General features: G+C 32.4%; 1 protein-coding gene across 8 annotated transcripts in view; it reads left to right on the top strand.

Moving 5' to 3' along the window:
- LOC135128153 (WD repeat-containing protein 47) overlaps positions 1-10,970 on the top strand; it is an 86,022-nt gene extending 75,052 nt beyond the window's left edge. For all 8 annotated transcript variants that reach the window (XM_064055044.1, XM_064055043.1, XM_064055045.1 and 5 more), the window contains 2 exons: positions 2,189-2,889; positions 9,929-10,970. In XM_064055044.1, coding sequence (XP_063911114.1) covers positions 2,189-2,889; positions 9,929-10,074 — 847 coding nt within the window. In that variant the 3' untranslated portion in view covers positions 10,075-10,970. The remainder of the gene's footprint in view (positions 1-2,188; positions 2,890-9,928) is intronic.
- The last annotated feature ends 9,052 nt before the right edge of the window (positions 10,971-20,022 follow it).

The raw sequence follows: 20,022 nt of genomic DNA, 5'->3' as shown, positions 1-20,022 counted from the left end.
CCTCTAAAAATTATGCATAGGAATTATATAAAATAACATGCTTCTAAACTTGTGGTTTATGAATCAGGGTCTATTTTTAACTTATAGGGGCTATTAAAAAATAGCAAAATAAAATTTGTTGCATTTTTCGAAAAAAGTGTATTTGCTGGACTCGCATATTGTGAATGTGTGTTAAAAGTTCGTAGAAAATGAAAATTATAATAACTAAGTACACACCATCAAAAACTGAATAAACCTAATTAACACTCATAACTTTCGACTTTTCCTACTACTTTTCAAGACCGGATTTACAGAAGCTCAATAAAATATTTGATTGCGATTAAATTTTTAACACGACATTAAAGAACCACGTGACCAATCAATCAGACGTCGCCAAACGTCTCATTAAATGCGTGATTGATTAAAATGTTTTATAAACTGGTCCTTAGAGTTTTACTCACAAATAATTGAAAGCTAAACAAATTAAAAAAAAATCCAAACCCTATTTTATACTGAAATTGTTTATTGTATTTATTTAACAGATTTCCAAACTTTCTTTAAATGCTTTTTTAGATATAAGAGACATGTTTTGTAATCCCGAAAAAAGACGAATAAATGCAAAATTTAGAAGTTTCTTATTCCGGCAATCATCGTTTTCTACCAACCGCACTTTTTATTGGATTTGAGCTGATTCCTAAAACCGGGTTTTCTTTAAAAGATATTTGAAAGTTGTCAAAAAACTTTCGATCCTGGTGTTCAAATATTTGGCTTAAAGGTGACATATTTCGCGCTTTTTTCTGTTAAATACAAACCATATGTGTTTAAAAAAAATTGACGGATTCATTATTTTCTCAAGAAAGTAGTCTTTAATAACAAGACCTAGAACGAATTTGTAAACTAATGCAATGAAAAAATGAAGTGACCGAGGGTTAGATTTGAACGTCACTGCTTAATCCAAGCTTATTAGCTTCTACGAACATTCGGTAGCATTTTTATAATATGAAGTTCGATATAAAAAAAAAGATAATAGTGCGTAATTTAACTATGTCCTTTAAAAAATATAGCTAATGGTCCAAAAGTTTTCAGATAGAGACAGGGTGATTGATTTACTACTTTTACTACTTACCTATTTCTTTCCAATAAAAGTTAGCTCTCTATCTATAATGCCTTTGGTGCGCGGATCACAGCGTTCCTTTCTTTGAAAACTTTTGGATCATACGGTATAACATGACTTTTCAACATTAACATTTTTGCCGATAAATCTTCAGACGCAAGACTGTAGTTTAACCGTTATCCAGTTGCGAATGAACTTTAATATTTAATTAAGTGTTCACATAATTTAAATTTTAAAATACGGCTTTTGATATAACCGATAAGCTTATATTTCCGTGTTGATACAATAAAATCATAAGCATAGTATAATGCTATGTCCGCGCAAGTCAATAAACAATGTTTACATAAGAGAGAATGGACCATTTTTACTTTCTAGTTTAGTTTTGAATATTTTAATTATACATACATTGTAATAAAAAAAAATCGAATCTGCGACTTTTATTACTATTATGCAGATTTTCCATTCCAGTTAGTTTTATTGTTTTCGTTGAATTATCTGTTCAAAAAAATGTTGTTACATATCAGAACCGATTATGTTAAACTAAATGCAAAAAAAATATAAATAAAACGAATTATAGTTCGCTATGAGACCAATTGTGTAGTTGGTACTACTACATAACAGACACATCGTGGCATTCTATCTGCTAAGAAGTCGTTCACCTGTCACAGTCAAAAATTGAACACGTGCCATAGAATTGAATAAAACCACGTTCCCTCGTCCATCGTTTCACCGTACCGGTAACAGCTGCACAAGAGAAATGTTTTGTGCTCTAATAAAAACAATTTTTTTTTTTTAGAAATCCGAAACACTGTCAACACACAGTAACAAAACGTGATTAGTTAAAGTTGGTGTTAACAATGACTTACGCAAAATTTGAGAGCAAGACCAATTCAATTCATTACATTTCTTGCTAATATTTTCTTCAACTAAGATGTGAATTTAATAGTAATAAGAATGACTCACGAAACTTGGTATAGTGTTAACAAATTGCAAATACCTATCGATATTTGCCGAGCTTCATCAGTCACCCCTTAAATCAATCTTTACGAGAAATTTTATTACTCTGTATTAATGAGTTGTTTTCTTTGCAATTAGGGAAGACCATCAAACATATCAGCCTATGGTCCTCTTCAAGAGAACAAAGCATCACAAAGGATCGATCTACTGCTTAGCATGGTCACCAATCGGCGACTTGATGGCCACCGGCTCCAACGACAAAACCGTCAAATTAATGCGATTCAACGCGGACACATCTAATTTAGAAGGCGAAGAAATCGAATTATCTATGCACGACGGCACCATCCGAGATTTATGCTTCTTAGAAGATACGTCGAATAAATCAAGCCTTTTAATTAGCGGTGGTGCCGGAGATTGTAAGATTTACGTAACCGATTGTGCCACAGGAACTCCATTCCAAGCATTGAGCGGACACACCGGGCACATTTTATCTCTGTACACGTGGGGCGGTGCAATGTTTGTTAGTGGATCACACGATAAGACTGTACGATTCTGGGACTTGCGAACCAGGGGATGTGTTAATATGGTCACACCCTGTACCATACCGGGAACTAGGCAAGGATCACCTGTGGCTAGTCTATGCGTTGATCCATCAGGACGGCTACTTGTGTCTGGTCATGAAGATAGTTCATGCGTTTTGTATGATATTAGGGGCGGAAGGAGTGTTCAGTGCTTTAAACCACATTCGGCGGATGTGAGATCGATTCGGTTTTCACCATCAGCGTACTACTTGCTGTCGGCTGGATATGATAACAAACTCGTCTTAACTGATCTACAAGGTTAGTATATGTTAGTTTTTACAGTGGCTACTACGAAATCTGTTCATTATTCAACTTGTTGCATACTGCCCATTTTCCATGTTGCACGGATCAAAAACAAACAAATTTATTGATGGTATTTGACTAACAAACGAATTTATAATTTGTTGGATTATGGTAAATTGAACACTTTCATCCACATATTGAACTAGAAGAGTAAGGACGGGTGTATAATAAGAAGTATATTTGGAGCAGGCGGTGAAAATTGAATCAATCAGATTGTCATTCTTTCAGTCACATTCATTAATCCATCAATCTTGCTTTACATGACCAATCAGAATGTTAATCCTTCGTGAGACTGTCAATTTGATTTAGCGTGTACTCTCATTAGAGTGTAGAGTTACATAAAAAAAAAATGTATACGTACGTCTAAGAAAAGCCGTCAAGTCAAACGTAAATTATATGTCAACCCGAATGCATTTAAGGTAGTAATGATGAAACGATCCATGCTCTAAAGTATACTCGACTGCCTACTTCTCTCCGAAAATAATTACTCGGTTATAAATAAACGGCAAATAATTCCAAGGCCTACTCCAAATATATTTTTTATTGTACACCCATTAATAACGTAAGGTGACTACAGGGTGTTAATAAATTATTTACATTTACAGTTCCGTGAACACTACTTGACAAAAATTTGCCAAACCGAAAATAGGCTTAGACAATAAATTTATCGTCTTCTTGAGTCCACATTTTTCCGTTCCTATGTAATTTAAAGAAATAAACGTTAAAATTTGTTTCAAAGTTTGACGACTAATTAACAGATTAATTAATTTAGCAAAAATTGAAATGATGCGGCACTTTAATAAATGAATGTCATAGCCCACTGGATGTAAATCATTTATTAACACGCTGTAGTTTTGCTTAACCCTATTTGATAAGCACTCATTTTGCCATGGAATCCACTCTACACAGTTAACAATATACATATACACTCGTAAAAAAAATGTGGTAATTCCTCATTTATGTGTATCAACTGCAACATTCGCCTTTATCTCACAGCGCAAACTTTTAATAGTCGTGAGAAATACTAAATATTGACACCCGTTACGCAATACCCAGTTTCTTTAAGTGTGAAAAAATTCACAAGAGTTTTTTTCTTTTATTTGAAAACTTTTGTATCGTTGGAATTCTTTTTTGACTATAATCTTTCGTTCAAAAATATTTATACAACGTGTTAATGAATGTTTGTAGATCAAACGGGTTATGGAATAGTTGTCGAAAGTGTTGTCCTCAAAATTTGCCGCTTTTTAAAAACAAGGAATTTTCATTAAAAATTGAAATTATTGGTTTGTCGTCTATCGCACAGGCGCCATTTGTTACAATTAATTAGCATAAAGTTTAAAACAGTTGTTTTATAATATTTGTAAGCTCTGCTGTAATTTTGGGATTAAAAAATTAAAATATATTAATATTACTTAATTGCCGTATGAAGCATTAAACTTAAAATATATGCTAATGTATGTTAGATACTCTTCAAAATTTAACTAAATTGTTATTACAATGTTCAGCCAACGCCAATACTCCTAATTTTCAACGACTTTCCCACTAACATGTGAACATATCTTTCATTTTACTACAAAGACATTCTAATCCGTCTCTTTTTATAAATATTCGGAATTACTTCATAATTTATGTTAACGCGGTACTTTGTAATTTCCTGCAACATTCTCCATTTAACAACTAAAAACTGAGTTGTTCAGATATCCAAAATAAATTTAGAGAAATCGAGAGTAGTAAGATCCGGTGAACGAGCTGGAACGTAACATTTGTTCTTCTACATATGTAGTTATGCTTTTGTAAAGTTGTTACTTTCAAACTCAGGAAATTTCGCTAAAAATTCGTTCTTGCAGGAAAAAACTTTTCAAAGACTTCTTTACGGTAATACACCATTACAGTAAAAGTATCTTGCTGTACAGTCTTCATAGCTTGTAATTCCTACGTATTGATCAGAATTACTTTAATAATTTTCTGTACAGATGTTGACGTTTCTAACTTCACATGTATAAAGTAGAGAATACTAAACCTAGAACGCGTAGAATTCGAACAACTGTACCAAAATCTCTAGGTTATCTTATTATTGACAGCATAGATTTGACAGATGTTAGCATTTAGGAACCTTACACATGCTCACCATAAATATACCTCGATGAAGTTGCAACATTTCATCAGGCTCCAAAGCATACTTGGTGAATAAGAATGTACACCGAGTGTCCCAGATAAAACTCGGCGACTTTATATCTTGACAACGGATAAAAATATTGGCATTCAATAAACACCATTGTTTTTGGCTTGAAGGGGGAAGCTACATTTAATACACTGCAAGTGTGCCGTCGACGTCGCTACGCAAACCTATATTTTTTAACGGATTTTGATAAATTAGTAAATTACAATATAACGATTTAAAACACTCATCTGCATTAAATTAGTTTTAACTATATAAAATATAAATCTTCTAAATGAAGAGATATGTTTAGTTGCCAACGATTGTAGTATAAGAAAGTTACGTAGTTACAGTAAATATTATGTACTTTCAAAACTTCATTGTGAATTTCAAAGATTAAGAAAACCTAAATTTTGTAATCACATTTTTAAAACTATTACCATTATTTATTAAATTTGGTAGAAATAATATACTCTCTTTTCGGACGAACAATGGACACGACCGAAATAAATTGACACTATGCACAGACCACTTGATGCCCTCTTTCGTTTGGCATTCGCCTTTACTATATTAATACTGTGAAATATCAACATCACAAAGGTTGGACTACTACAAAATTTCTTTGCTGTCTGTAGAAAATGGTTGAATTTTTTTATTATGAAAATTGGATGGACCAGCACGCAGCCCAGATTTAACGCCTGTGTACAGTTCACAGTTCGAACATTTCCACGGGGCCTACTATAATTTTACATTTGCATTTAATTTGTGATTTATGGTTTTGTGGGTCCAACCTTGATGATTAACTTTGAAATACCAATAAAATTTTACCAAGTACTGTTCAAATGTTGGAACTTTATTTGCGGTATTTGCGTGATTTAGAAGGTTAAAAATTGAATAAGGAATGTCTGTGCCTGGTTTAACATGTAAAACTCTGTTAACCATCACAAGTCGCAGTCATAAAAATTTTTGACTTCACTGTAAAGGGCGACATTTCGAACATATGTTTAAATCACTGTTTTTGAAACAGATCTTACTAGTTGTCTGTAAAATAAAGTGGAGGTACTTTATTTCATTTAACTTCAATTCTTTTATATTGATAAATTTTACTTTTTCATCGACTGGAAGTGAAGTAAATATTAAAATATTGTATTATATCATTGTCAACGTAATTTAATGGTCTGTTGAAAAATACATTAAAACAAAAATGGTCGAAGATTATTTCGACAGAACTTCATTCGCCCCTGAAGTACAATAAAACAAATCCGGCTTTTTCGAAAATTCATAAAATTTGATTAGGCTAATTTTATTTTGATGAGAACCCTTATAAGTTAAAATAAAGATATGTATGTAATGTTAAAGTAAATGTACTGCGCGTACGTTTCCAATGAGTTTCCCTTAACAAAATTTTGGGAGGACGTCATCAACATTTATGCAAAGACATGTATATCACTTTGAGGATAGGTGCAGTGTAATATTAATGATATCAGTATTGTACTTGCAAATTTTCGAGAAAATGGAGTGAGCCATTCCTGATTTACTTAATAAAATAATTCGCCTCATTCATTAATTTTTTTAAGTCACCCTGTATAAATAATTCTTAAAACTATGGGTGCATTGATGAACCACATGTATAGTATAGAGTCATAATATGTTGCATATTTCTAAGAGGATTTATTCAGCAAAATGTTGAGGCGACGTCGTAAATTTTTTTTGGGAGGGTAAAAGGAAAAATTTTTCTTAACGATTTACCATGATCACAGTAACCTTAAAATGTTTAGAAGATTTCAAAGCATTCGGTTTTACAGTTTCAAAGTTAAATTGCAAAATATTGTTACCTATACAATTTTGAATTTTTTTCCAAAAAATTTTGATGTCTGGGGTGAAAATTCGTCACAGATTCACACACCTTAATTGCAGGAGAATCTTATGTTATAAAATTTAAAGAATTACTGTTATAAATTTTGGAGATGGGAATAATTAACCAAATTGTAGCGTTTAACCATCTACATGATATTCCTAATATACAGACAAAATTTGACAACATCGGTCTGGCAGTTTCGGAGATTACGTGTCTAATAAAAATGGATAGAGACCCCAGACGGGCGGACGGAAACGGGAGAATATTTTTTTCGTGCTGCAGAGGTCATACGCGTCGAGAAAATATGAAAGTGGACGGACGGACGGACGGAAACGAGAGAATATTTTTTCGTGCTCCAGAGGTCATACACGTCGAGAAAATATGAAAGTGGTAATTTACTCGATGGACTCGATTACTATACTTCCTTAGCTTACACTCGGGAAGAAAAAATATAGGTTTGCGTTACGAGTCCGACGTCATATTTGTCATATTTGCAATGTATTGAATTAAGCTTCCCACTTCAAGCTAAAACCAGTAGCGTTTATAGAATTTCAATGTCTCTGTATTGAACATTCTGTATAGTAGTTAAACATGATAAATTCAATCCAAATTTTGATGGTTTATTTTACATATGGTAGTACATTTTTTGACAAAATCTCGTTAATAATTGTATGTAAGTATCAGTTTATAGTAATTGTAGGTTTCCACTTTGATTTTTTTTAACAGCGTCTTACGTTTAAAATTACAAATACAATTTTCGTATGATATTTTAACTTAAATGTTTCAATTTTCAGGGTCGAGACACACACTTTTTTTTTAATAAAGGTTAAAAGAATCCATTATTTTTGAACTATAACTTTGTATGTGTACAAATTCCACAAATTATTGGAACAATTTTTATTTGGAAGAAAGAAACTTTAATTTTTTTCTACAGTAGTGCAACATGAAAATTTTAAAGCGTTTGCAAACTAGATCTTCGTAAAGTAAATGAATTTTTATATTAACATAAAGAAAAGGAACTAAAAAGTTGGAAATTTATACCATCAGTAGCCCGAGTTGTAAACCAAAGTTACACTAGTGTCTCCAGTATCTCTATTACATTGTGGCGGATAATGAGTCAATGGTTTCAATAATTCTTAAATAAATTCAAGTCTTTTCCACCTGTTTTGTATTTTCAACATTTATTTTTACTGTCACATAAAACACCCCAAAATTGTTGGGCGGTGCACAGTGCGAGTGACATTCTAATGAGGTTAAACATTTAGTGAATTTTTACATATTTTTTTTGCGATTTCGAAATTAGTAGCAATCATGCGTACTATTTTCGTGCTATCCTTGTCTAATACACATTAAGTTTCTCTCCAAATTCGGGCACAGGTAATTTGCCACACGCTTTAAAAGTAATAAACTAATTTTATATACAGGATGATTTACGAATAGCGATCGTTTTCATAATCGTGTTTATGCAACCCAAAATGCATTCTTATAGGATACTTGGCGAATTATTCATTTAAAAAGTTATCCAATTCTAAAAACCGTTAAATTGATTTTAGTGAGGTTTCAAATGATAATTACTCCGATCCAAAATGTTTACAAACGATGAAAAAACTGGCATGCAGAAAAAATATAAAAGTGTTCCGTTGATCAGAAGCAAAACTACGAGAAAGTCGGACGCCTATTGAAAAAAAAAAAAAAACCGAGAGCTCAAGTTGCTACTAAAACCGAAAATGAAGTGGCAGTCATAAGAGCAATAACTGGATCCACATGCAAATAAGTCAACGGACATTTGGCAGAAATATGGAAATTAGTCAAAAGTTCGGTATCGAGGATTTTGTGTCATAAATTCCATCCGTGCCACATTAATTACATTGGTGCAAAAATCAAAAGAGATTGATTAACCTAAAAGACTTCAATAATGTGCCTTTTATTTCGGGAGCATCTAAGTGTTTTCCAAGTTTTTTAAAATGTGTTTTATTCAGTGACGAATCGTAAGTTTAGTAATAATGGTGGCGTTCACAAACACAATCTTCATTATTTTGCTTATGAAAATCCTGGATGGATTCCTACGAGTTATTTCCAAAACGTCATTTACGTTTGGTGGAGAATTAGAGGAGATAAGTTTATACTTTTTTTGTGGAACATTCATTACAGTGCGTTATTTACAATTTATCCGAGACATGTCTCCAGAATTGTTAGAGGAGTCGGAAATTGACGCAAGATTTAAGATGTTGTTTCAACAAGATGGAGTTCCACCCCATTTACATCGCATTATGCGCAGCTATTTGACCGATAGGTTTGAAGATAGGTGGATTGATAGAGGCGCAGAACGTCCATGACCCCCTCGGCGGCTTGTCATGACCCCGCTAGACTATTTTTTATGGAGAATTAAATGTCACCGAAAACCATGTAAAGCATGCATGTTACATCGTCACACCCGTCTAGAAGTTTGATGCACATTTTGAGCATCTACTGCAATAACTTGTGTGACTTTACCATTGTTTTTACGTATTAATTTTTTTTTTTTTTTTTTGTAAGCTTAATGTGCTCTATTATTAATGATAATTTGGACTTTATTTTTGACACATTTGCTGTTTTTAGAAATTAAATAACTTTGATATTAAAAAATTATACAACTGAATAACTCCCGAAATATCCCGTGGGACTTTATTTTGGGTTGCATAAATACAATTATTAAATCGGACTCAATTCCTAAATCACCCTGTAATTGTTACATTGTCACGTAGTGCCCCATATCTTAGATTAAGTTACGTTTTGCAAACAAACAAAAACATTTTTCGATTTAACTGTGTGTAAAACTGCAACTAAAAAACGGACTTCTTTAGAGAAAAGTGATCATGAAAAATTTCTAGCCCATGCAATATTTTCATATACAAGAAGAAACCCAAAAATAACAATACCGTTATCACAAAAATATTTTGTAGTTTTCGAAATTTGTAATATAATTATCTTTTTTTCAGGAGATCTGACGTTACCTCTTCCAAGTGTAGTGGTTGCACAACATCAGGACAAAGTCATTTCTGGTCGCTGGCATCCATCAGAATTTTCATTTTTATCAACATCAGCTGATAAAACTGCAACGCTTTGGGCGTTACCGCCAATGTAGATTTGTTTATAAGTGTTTAAAAGTCTGAATTAACTAATACTCATTATTTATGGTTGCACATATTGTATTACTTTACTTAATGTTAAATTTGAAACATACCAATCATAACAAATTGATTTAGTAAAATACTTTAATCTTCTCCACATCTAGAAACATCGCTTTTGAGTAACCACTGATATAATCATTAAACTTACCCATGTGTTCTAATTATATGCCAAACTCGTAAGTTGTTAATAAATAAGGATATGTAATTATAAACACTGATAATCATGAAAACAAAAAATGCTTGTATTATACAACATTATTTCTATCTGTTGTAGTTATGTGCATTTGAAAAGTAATGTAAAATCATGACCAAGCATTTTTTTCAGTAAAAAGAACTTGTGTCAATTATTTGTAACTTCCTGTTACTCAAAAACGATGTGTTTATATCTGCAGTAATAACGGTTTTAACTATGTTTAAAACCCTAACATTTAACACGCTTATGTCAGAGATATCAGTGATGAGGAACATACTAATTTTTCGTAAAAGAAAAAAACAGATTGTATTAAATGTTTAGTATAGCCTGGAAGCTGCCTAGATCCAGACTTTGGCGCTTTTATTTTAAATAAATAGCAATCTAGTAAATGCACAATTATGTTTTGGCTGTAAATGTACTGTTTTATAATATGCTTTTTTAAGTTCAATCTGTTTTGTTGTGTTTCTTATGATTTGGATTTAAGCGATGAATATTGTATATAATACCTTTTAAAGCTTTGTATAAATCATTATTGTAAAATTCAGTATTTATGTTATATATTTAATATTTAAAAAGAAAATACAATATTGTTTTTTAATTGTATATCATCTACGCGAATTGTTATTAATTTTACATTAATAAAATTGTCTAATGTTATTAGGTTTTTTTTTTTGCTTTTCGGGAGGGAGGGGTTTATATTTTTGATGGACAATCAATAAACTGTCGACAGCTGCATTATCATTTTCTTGAACTGAAACTAATCCTATTTACATCCAAATCGGGCTTTACCTGTGGCTATAAACACCAGAAACTTTGGATCTTGTGATAAACGAAAAGATGAATGAGTGAATTTCTGTGCCACATGCTTTATATGGACATTTTACATGATTAACCGTTAAAATATGAAGTATGAAGTGACAAATAAGAAAATAAAAACACATGTTGACGCCAGTGTCAGTCTTACACATTTCAAGTTAGAAATCCACTAATTACACACATTGAGAGGGTTTGTGGCGTCGAATGTGATTCGTTTTTGTTTAAATAATTGCTCCTTTTTTGAAATTACAAACTAAATTTAAGCTACGCTTATTTATTTGAGCCACGTGTTTACACTTAGACATTAAGTGACGCGGACGGGTCCAAAAAGAAAGTGAGAACTGAGTGTTCTCCACAGAAATTGACCTACCACACATTCCAACCCTCTACCCTACCAAATCGAGGGCAACGTGACTCTGAAAATTTAAGGCTGCATATATTTGAAGGATTTTTCTTATTTTTAAATTTTCAAATGCCGTTCGCGCCCTTGTTTTTTTTTTTTGTTCCTTAACGAAAAATTTAAATTTCAAAATACACGACAACGCAATGTATTTTAACTTAGTTTATAAAAGTTTGTTAGGAGTGTATTTATGACATGAACCATGTGCACATGTAATAACTTACGTAAGTATATTTCTAATTTTGGTCCTGTGCAAAAAAAATGTCGGAAGTAGTTAGAAACTTATTCTTATTACATATTGAAAAACGTGCAATTACTCTTCGTGTCATTATATTTTCAAACTTTTAATACCAATAAAAAATATGGACATCAATAAGCTCAGAAATTTCTAAATTCGATACAATAACTTCGCTAACAAAAGTATACTTCTAATAATTCTTTAGATAAAGTAACTAACATGATAACTTGCCTTTGATAGCTTGAGGTAAACAACACTGGAAGAAAATACCACTTTGCCATGATCACATACCTATGAAGTTGAAACGAAAAATGTAATTTAGAGTATTGTAAATCAAAAGTAAATAAATTTCGAACGGGAAAGGTACGATTACACGTAAAATTCAACTGAAACACAATAAAGAAAATGAAAAAAAGTTTTTTACTTGACCAGGTATAACGCGAAGAAATTGTTTTACTAAAGTTAACTACTCCTAAAAAATAGACTAGCCAGCTTAAATTTATATCAGACCTTAACGAAGAACTTTTTAAACAATTATGTATGAAAAAAAATTTTTTTACGAGCCCAAAAACAGTGAGTGCGCGGTGGTTTTTGATGAATTGTGGATTTTTTTGAAGAATACAAGAAGGAGATGTTTAGAGAGAAATTCTCTTTTAGCAAAATAGGCAGTGGCCATTTGATTGATGAGTTAAATATGAAGGTGTAAAACAGATTGTTATTACAATTAATAGACGAAATTTTGTGACGGAAATAAATACAAAAATACATTCAATAACAGTAAAAAAGGATTTCTCCACATACCATTTTGCTTTCGGTTAAAATTTTACGTACATGGCGTCTAAAAGTTCATTTTGAACAGTTTTAGGCGTTCCTTTAAAATGATTTGATAAAGCAGAGTCCAATTCAGTCGTAAAATCAATCAGACCTCGAATTAATATACCTAGATTTTGTGATTCCCTACTTTCGTCAAGTCCACGTAAACCAAGTTCAAACACTCCACAAAATTTTATGCACATTATCAATCGACCTAATATATTGCGATTTTTGTCGAGCCTTGCTCGAATATTATTAATATAGGTGCTGTGTAGTTGTTTCCGAATGTCTGTATTACCGGGAAGATTATCCAAGAATATTTATCATACGTGTTCGCGCAGAATGAAAATTAAAACCGGCGATAGTAACTCAATCTTCCTGAGCACGGTCGGAACGGGACCCCAGTCCATTTGTATCAGGCGCATATCAGGCGGCTATGACGTGTGATTTCCATGGCAACGGTGTAAACAAAACATCTAAATCAGCTATGATTCGGTCTCTGTGCCCGGTTTTTATCAGCAATAACATATCTTGAACATAGCATATATCCAAGACATACATCTTTAGATGTAAGTGGATGTAAGTTTTGATACATTTTATACAACTGGAGTGACATAAAAAAATTAATTTTGATAATTATGACACAAATTTCCGGATAATTTTTTAAATATTGAAAATTACTGTTTTACCATGTCCAGTGTGTTTGTAGACGTTGTAATTTTGGGGGGGCACGTACCTTTGTGCCCCCCGGCACAGCCCCTCCTGAAAATAGGTATTACTTTTTTTTATGTACATCAAGGTTCTTCAGCTAAGATGACCCATTTGAGATTTTTTAGAGCGGGAGCAAAAATACCGTTTACAGTTGTTTCTAGATTTCAATACATATTTTAAAATTAATTTGTATGCGACTTTATTATCAGTGAAGTGTATTCTTAAAAAAATATAATTAATTCGGTACCTACTGGATGATTTTAAGTCAAAGCATTTATTTGTGTTATGAAATGTACATTGCGCCATATTTTCGCACCCCCTGCACGATAAAAGAAATAAATAAAACATTTATAAATCTGTTCCACTTTTCCAGTGTTTATTGATTTCTTCGAGATAAAACTTGCGTCGAGCTGAAACTTACAAATATCGAGAATCGGGTCGGGAGTTCAAAGAGTAAATTTTAAAACACAAAAAATATTTTAAGTGGAATGTTGAACAAAACTGTTGACACCATAACGACTTTTTTTTTCGGAAGAGGCTTATTTATTTAAATACAGGGTGATTCGATCTAAATGGCCCAAGTGGCAACCCAAAATAGATTATTCATTTATTCCTTGATTAACACCAGAATTCCAAAAATATCACAAATCTACGAAGTCTGTGGTTTTAAAAACATCAACACAAAGTGTTCCTGTAACGCATTATATTTAAAATAAAAGTTGCTGAAAAAAATTTTCTGAAAATGAGTTTCACGAATCTATTGTGGATTTTTTTGTGCATGATGTAATTGAGTTGTTTATAGTGTCATTGTTGGAAAATTTAGATTCATCACTAAATAAAATATTCTTGATAAAATTGAGATCAGCAGCTCTTCCCGAACTAAATTGCAAAATGCTAATATTCTTGTAGTTTATGAACACAGTTCATGAACCAACTGCATATGATACGGATGAACGGATGGAACTTGTTAGTCTTTAATATCCGACAAATTCTCTATTGACACATGACGTATAAATTAGCAAAAAAAAGAAAACAAATAAACGCATAATTAAATTTAATTTAACAAAATAACAGAAACAGCGACAATTTGAGAGACAGCTGTAAGAGTTAAAGATACAGCTGCAAGTTATTTAGTCGAAATTCCCTCGACTCTGTAGCAGGCAAATTCCAGCAATTCATCATTCATGAATAAAAATTGATTTAGTAATTTCTATTAAGCACAGGTACATCACATTTAAAATACGAAATGCAACGGTATCATTATTACGTTACTTTGTTTTGTGTTATTTATTACAGTTTTTGAAATATTAAAAAATAACTATACTCGTTTCGTGGAAACTGAAAATATGTATTCGATTTACAAATTCATTTTTGGACAATATCTACAGGCAATGACAAAAACCAAAAGCATATTTCATGAATAATCAAAATTACATTTCAGCGTAGTTAATGATTAACTGATTAGAAAAGAATTCTTATTGTAACACGTCGATAACGATTCGTTCAGTTTGTACCAAAGAAATACGTAATAGGTAATGACAGTTCCAAGGCAACTCAGCTGCAACAACCAAGAAAACCATGTGCTTTGTAGGTAGCAATGCTAATAAATTAACGATGGTAGAAAGTAATTTTGATAAAATAGCAAATTTAAAAAACGCGTAACTTTCCTGTTTTTAAGAAGCGGTCATAGTTGTACTAGAACTTTTTATGTATATCTTTCCATATAGGTACTTTGCTATTAAAATTATGCGGAATTGCTCTGACTAACCCTGTATATTTAATAAATATTTATTGGACCAATTTTTGAGGCGATGGCATCAACTTTGTAAACGGAACGAATGCATCGATTTTAAACATTATACCATATAACTATTAAACCAATATGCATTATCTAGATTCTAAGACAAATTGTAAAATGTTGTTGTACAAATGTACCTTTTACAGTACCCTAACTCGTAGGTACAAGATAAAAAAAAAAGCCGTCAAGCCACAGATAAAGAAATACCTCACAATATATTTTTGAACTGGTGCACAATTTTGAGTTTATGTTATCAAAAAGGGCGAATAGACAAAACTTAATTTTGATACAGTCAAACCTGTCTATGCCGGACTCTGTAAAAGGCGGAAAACTGCTCATGGCGGAACTTTCCGCAGTCCCGGTTTTTAAAATATCCAATTTAATGTATTTTGGTCCGCATAACGCGGAAGCTGTATAACGCGAAACGAAAAATATTTGCAAGTACCAGCGTATCAAAATACATGCACCCAACTCTGTGTAAGACGTAATCTTGAACAAAATTGATGATTTCTGTAAAAAACATGTAATTCAATTCGTAGACCTGCAGGTGGACTTTTTGTCAATTATAATATAACAAGTGATATGATTATTATCGATAATATTTCGAGTGAAACCGAGCTGCAGATTCAACGAGTGCGAAGCACGAGTTGAATGTGCTGCTTCGGTTTCACGAGCCATATCTTCGATTATTAATCATATCACGAGTTATATTCAACATGAGAATATAATAAATGAACACATTTTTTGATAATAGAATTGATTTCGTCGTTTTGAGCTTGCCCCCAACGTTGGCAAGCCATAATAGATAAAAAAATTTATGAAATTCTAAAATTTGTCAATTTGACAGTTTTTAAATTTAGGTAGCAACAGACCACAATAAGGCAATAAAATTATTATCGCTGTGATAGACATGTAACTAAGGGCATGAACAAATTCTATTGGAAGAAATGGGGTCATGTGATTCATGAATTATATTCTCAACAAAAAATCATTGTTCTCAATATCTCAATTCTCATTTAATTAGTGACTCGGGTGGTTGTATGTGTGTTGGCCCAAAAACAGACCAACACATTATCGAAGCATTTAAAAAGATTACAATACTCGAACAATTTGAATGTGGCCCGATATTAGCCAACCTTTTGCAGTTGATGAAATATATATTAAATATAAATGAAATTATATTAATTAAATATATTATGGGAAATATACCTCGATGGCCGAAGAAGCAAAGAACAATAAACGACTATTTCAAATAATTGTTTTATATGTGCCTATGTATTCAATTTAATAAAAGTTGATTTCCGTTTTATAGAGGTTACTTCCGTTTTACTTTCCGTCGTAAGCGGGTTTCCTGTAAAAGCCGGAACCCTGTTTAAGAAGGACAGAAATTCTGAAACCGCGCGATTTCGGCATAGACAGACAGGTTTGACTGTGTATAATTTACACGATAAGTGTAAAATAAGTTAATAAGTACATGTATGTACCTACAGTGTTAAAGTAATCAGATTGATAATTTAAAAGATTACCTACGTAATAACACCACCTACAGACATACGACAGAAAATTTCACATTCTACAAATATTTCTTTAGATTAACCTGGGAAACTGAAAACATTCCAAAATTGAATTACGCAAAATTTTTTTAAAATTTTCAAGACAAATCTAGTATTCAAGTAAACTCACACATTGACCGATATTTATTTTGTCCAATAAAAATTATTTTTCAACACATTAAAGTTGTTTTATTAAACTGTGTTATCGTCCAAGCATTTACTAATATTCGAAAATTTACGCATCTTTACAAAGACAATGTTAATTACAATGGTTAATTAGCGTATGTCGTGGGTTGGGTATTACAAAGTATTGATTTTTTTTATTGTGATAATTGTAAGATGCTGCTTTTTTCACCCGAAATACATTGTATATTACATTATATGGCCGCTCTCAAGGAGCAAAAAACTTAGAAAACGCCTCAACTTTCTCTTTCCATGTTTATATGCATCACTACAAGATGCATACTGAATAGTGATGCATAAAAATATGGAAAAACAAATGCATGGTGTTTTCTAATTGTTGCCGAGGGGTAAATAAGGAACTTCTGCTACCTATCGTATTTCTTAAATTTGAAGAAGAAATATGCAATTTCATCAATGTGGTCGAAGTACTCCACGCCGAAGGCCGCTAAAAAGGGCCATAAAAACATAGACATTGGAAAATATAGTAAGCTCACTGCCTATCTAAAGAGTGAGTCGAGAGGGTACAAGGCGAAGAAAGCTGCGGTATTGACCCTTTTCCTGTAAGCAAAGTGAGTAGACATTATATAAATTCCAATGATACAGAGTGAGACAACATCGCGCAGGCGAAGTCAGATTTTTGGAGCGCCAAGTTAAAATTAACCAATGAGCGACAGATTACGCATGTGTAGCTGGTTGCATTCTGTCAAAGCGGTTTGTTGTCACAGGCCTTTGCTCTGCTGCCGGAGTGCCGGATACGTGGTTTTGAAGATGCGTGCGCACGGAAAGTCACTATGGAAGTTTTACGATCTTACAGGAAAAGGGTCAATTGGAAAGAGCACACGTGGAAGCATTTTTGACAAGGGCTTGCGATAAAGAATATTTGATGATTAAGGTAATATCTCTTAACCTTTTAGACATTGCAGACAATAAACCTTGAAATATTTTAGGTTGCACTAATAATGGGGATGTCTGGTGCCTATCGTTGCTGTGAACTGACAAATTTGAAAATCAGTGATGTAGAAGACGCGGGCGCATATGTAATTATTTCGATACCAGATAACAAGACCGGCATTTCACGAAAATTTACAATTATAGAAGAATGATCCGCTATCAATTCTGTGGAGACGTGTAGAAAATGCATGTCCTTACGTCCGAAGAAGTTATCAAATGACAGATTCTTTTTACGATACACTAATCAAAAATGTACTTCACAACCTGTTGGAATCAACACTTTGTCGAAAGTTCCTTCAAGAGTTGCTTCATTTTTTAATTTGGCAAACGCAGAAGCTTATAGCGGCCATTGCATGAGGCACACTTCGACAACTTTACTGGCTAATAAAGGTGCTGACCTCACAACAATAAAACGGCATGGTGGGTGGAGAAGCTCCGCTGTAGCAGAACAGAAAGTTATATTGATGATTCTATATCTGATAAGCTTGATATTGCAAGGAAGACCCAAGGTACTAGTCGTTCCTTACAAGAGGAGACATCCATTGTTTCTACAGATTTATCAAAAACTTCGACAAACACTATGCGTTCTGAAACTGATGAAAACTACAAGCTTGTTATTAATGGAAACAATGAAACAAAAAATGAAATGTCTATTAATGTAAATATTAATGTTAATATTAATAATAAATAAATAAATAACTATGATTTAAGATTGTATTTTTCATTATTCCACTAGTGGATAAAGTGGTACTTTATATGCTTCATAAGTGTGGATAAAACTCCAATTATAATGTGATTGTGGCTAAAAAATTAAAATGATTTTGATTAAAAAATGTTGGTACATCATAGAAGGTTTTCACTTATCACTTTAATTTGTCATTTTTGACAACATAATTTTAATTCAGCCCATCAAATACCTATTACGAAATATCCTTTAATTTAAAGGATATTTAAATTTAGTACTTGCTATGATAAGACTAATTTTGGCAGATGACATACTTTCTAAGAAAATAGAGGGCTGGTGGGTGGGGTTAGTACTTGCTAAGATAAGACTGATTTTGGTAGATGACATACTTTCTAAGAAAAGAGAGGGTGGGTGGGCGGGGCTACTACTTGCTAAGATAAGAGTGATTTTGGCAGATGACATTCTTTCTAAGAAAATAGAAAGCGAGTGGGTGGGTCTAGTACCTGCTAAGATAAGACTGATTCTGGCAAATGACATACCTCCTAAGAAAATAGAGGGCGGGTGGACGGGGCTAGTACTTGCTAAGATAAGAGTGATTTTGGCAGATGACATACTTTCTAAGAAAATAAAATAAAATCGACAAAAGATGACACAAATTATATCCAGTAAAAATTTCAATTCTAAATCTTTACTCAAACATAAGTTAACACTGGGTACAAAATTTAATATGGGAATCCCTATGGCCACTTTTAAAAACGATGCACTGTATAATAATGTAAAATTCTTAAGTCGTTGGAATTAATAAACGTCTATATTTGAAATAACTGCAGTGAAAAAAAAATACTTTATGAAAATAACATCTAACGGGATAGATTTGACCTTTGTTGCACTACGTATCTGTTAAATCCCTTCAAATAAAAATTTGTACAATATTACTAAATATAACTTTGCATCCATTGCAACTAAAAAAGCGAATACCATAAATTATAACAAATGATAACGCGATAATTAAAAGCTAATAATAACATTTACCCTTTAAATCCTGATTTCCTTTTCTGCTTCGCCGTTTTTCGGAGAGTTCTGTTGTGCACACAACACTTACATCTTACTTTAATGGGAAAATAAATTATTTTAAATAAAAGTAAAACACTTAAACAAATCAATCTGCGGACCGAACGCACACTCCCACATCAGAGTCAAAAACGTGACAAACTTATTAAATGTCTGCGTAATGCCAAGCAACAAAAAAAATTCAATGTACTTCTTATCAGGAACTTTTTTGTGGAACGACGTGTCATAGAGCCAAGCAGTTTTTTATTTCAATGTTAAAAACAGTATTTTCAAGCGGATCAACAGTTTCAGTGACTAACTCATATAAAACTACGAAAATTACATTTCGTCAGAATGAAGTGACAAAATTCCACGACAGAATTTTACTTATTTTAACTGTGTATTTCAAGTGTGTTTTCTACTGCTTTTTGTATTCAGAACTATCTTTTAGTCAAAATTAAGTTTTTCTTTCCAATCAGTCAAAATCAAAATGTACTTAAATCAACGAACT

The sequence above is a fragment of the Zophobas morio genome, unplaced genomic scaffold (genome assembly GCF_036711695.1).
Source record: "Zophobas morio isolate AGI-343-1 ecotype UQ-CSIRO unplaced genomic scaffold, CSIRO_AGI_Zmor_V1 ptg000012l, whole genome shotgun sequence".
NCBI lineage: Eukaryota > Metazoa > Arthropoda > Insecta > Coleoptera > Tenebrionidae > Zophobas > Zophobas morio.
This window is presented reverse-complemented; position numbering and strand designations above follow the sequence as displayed.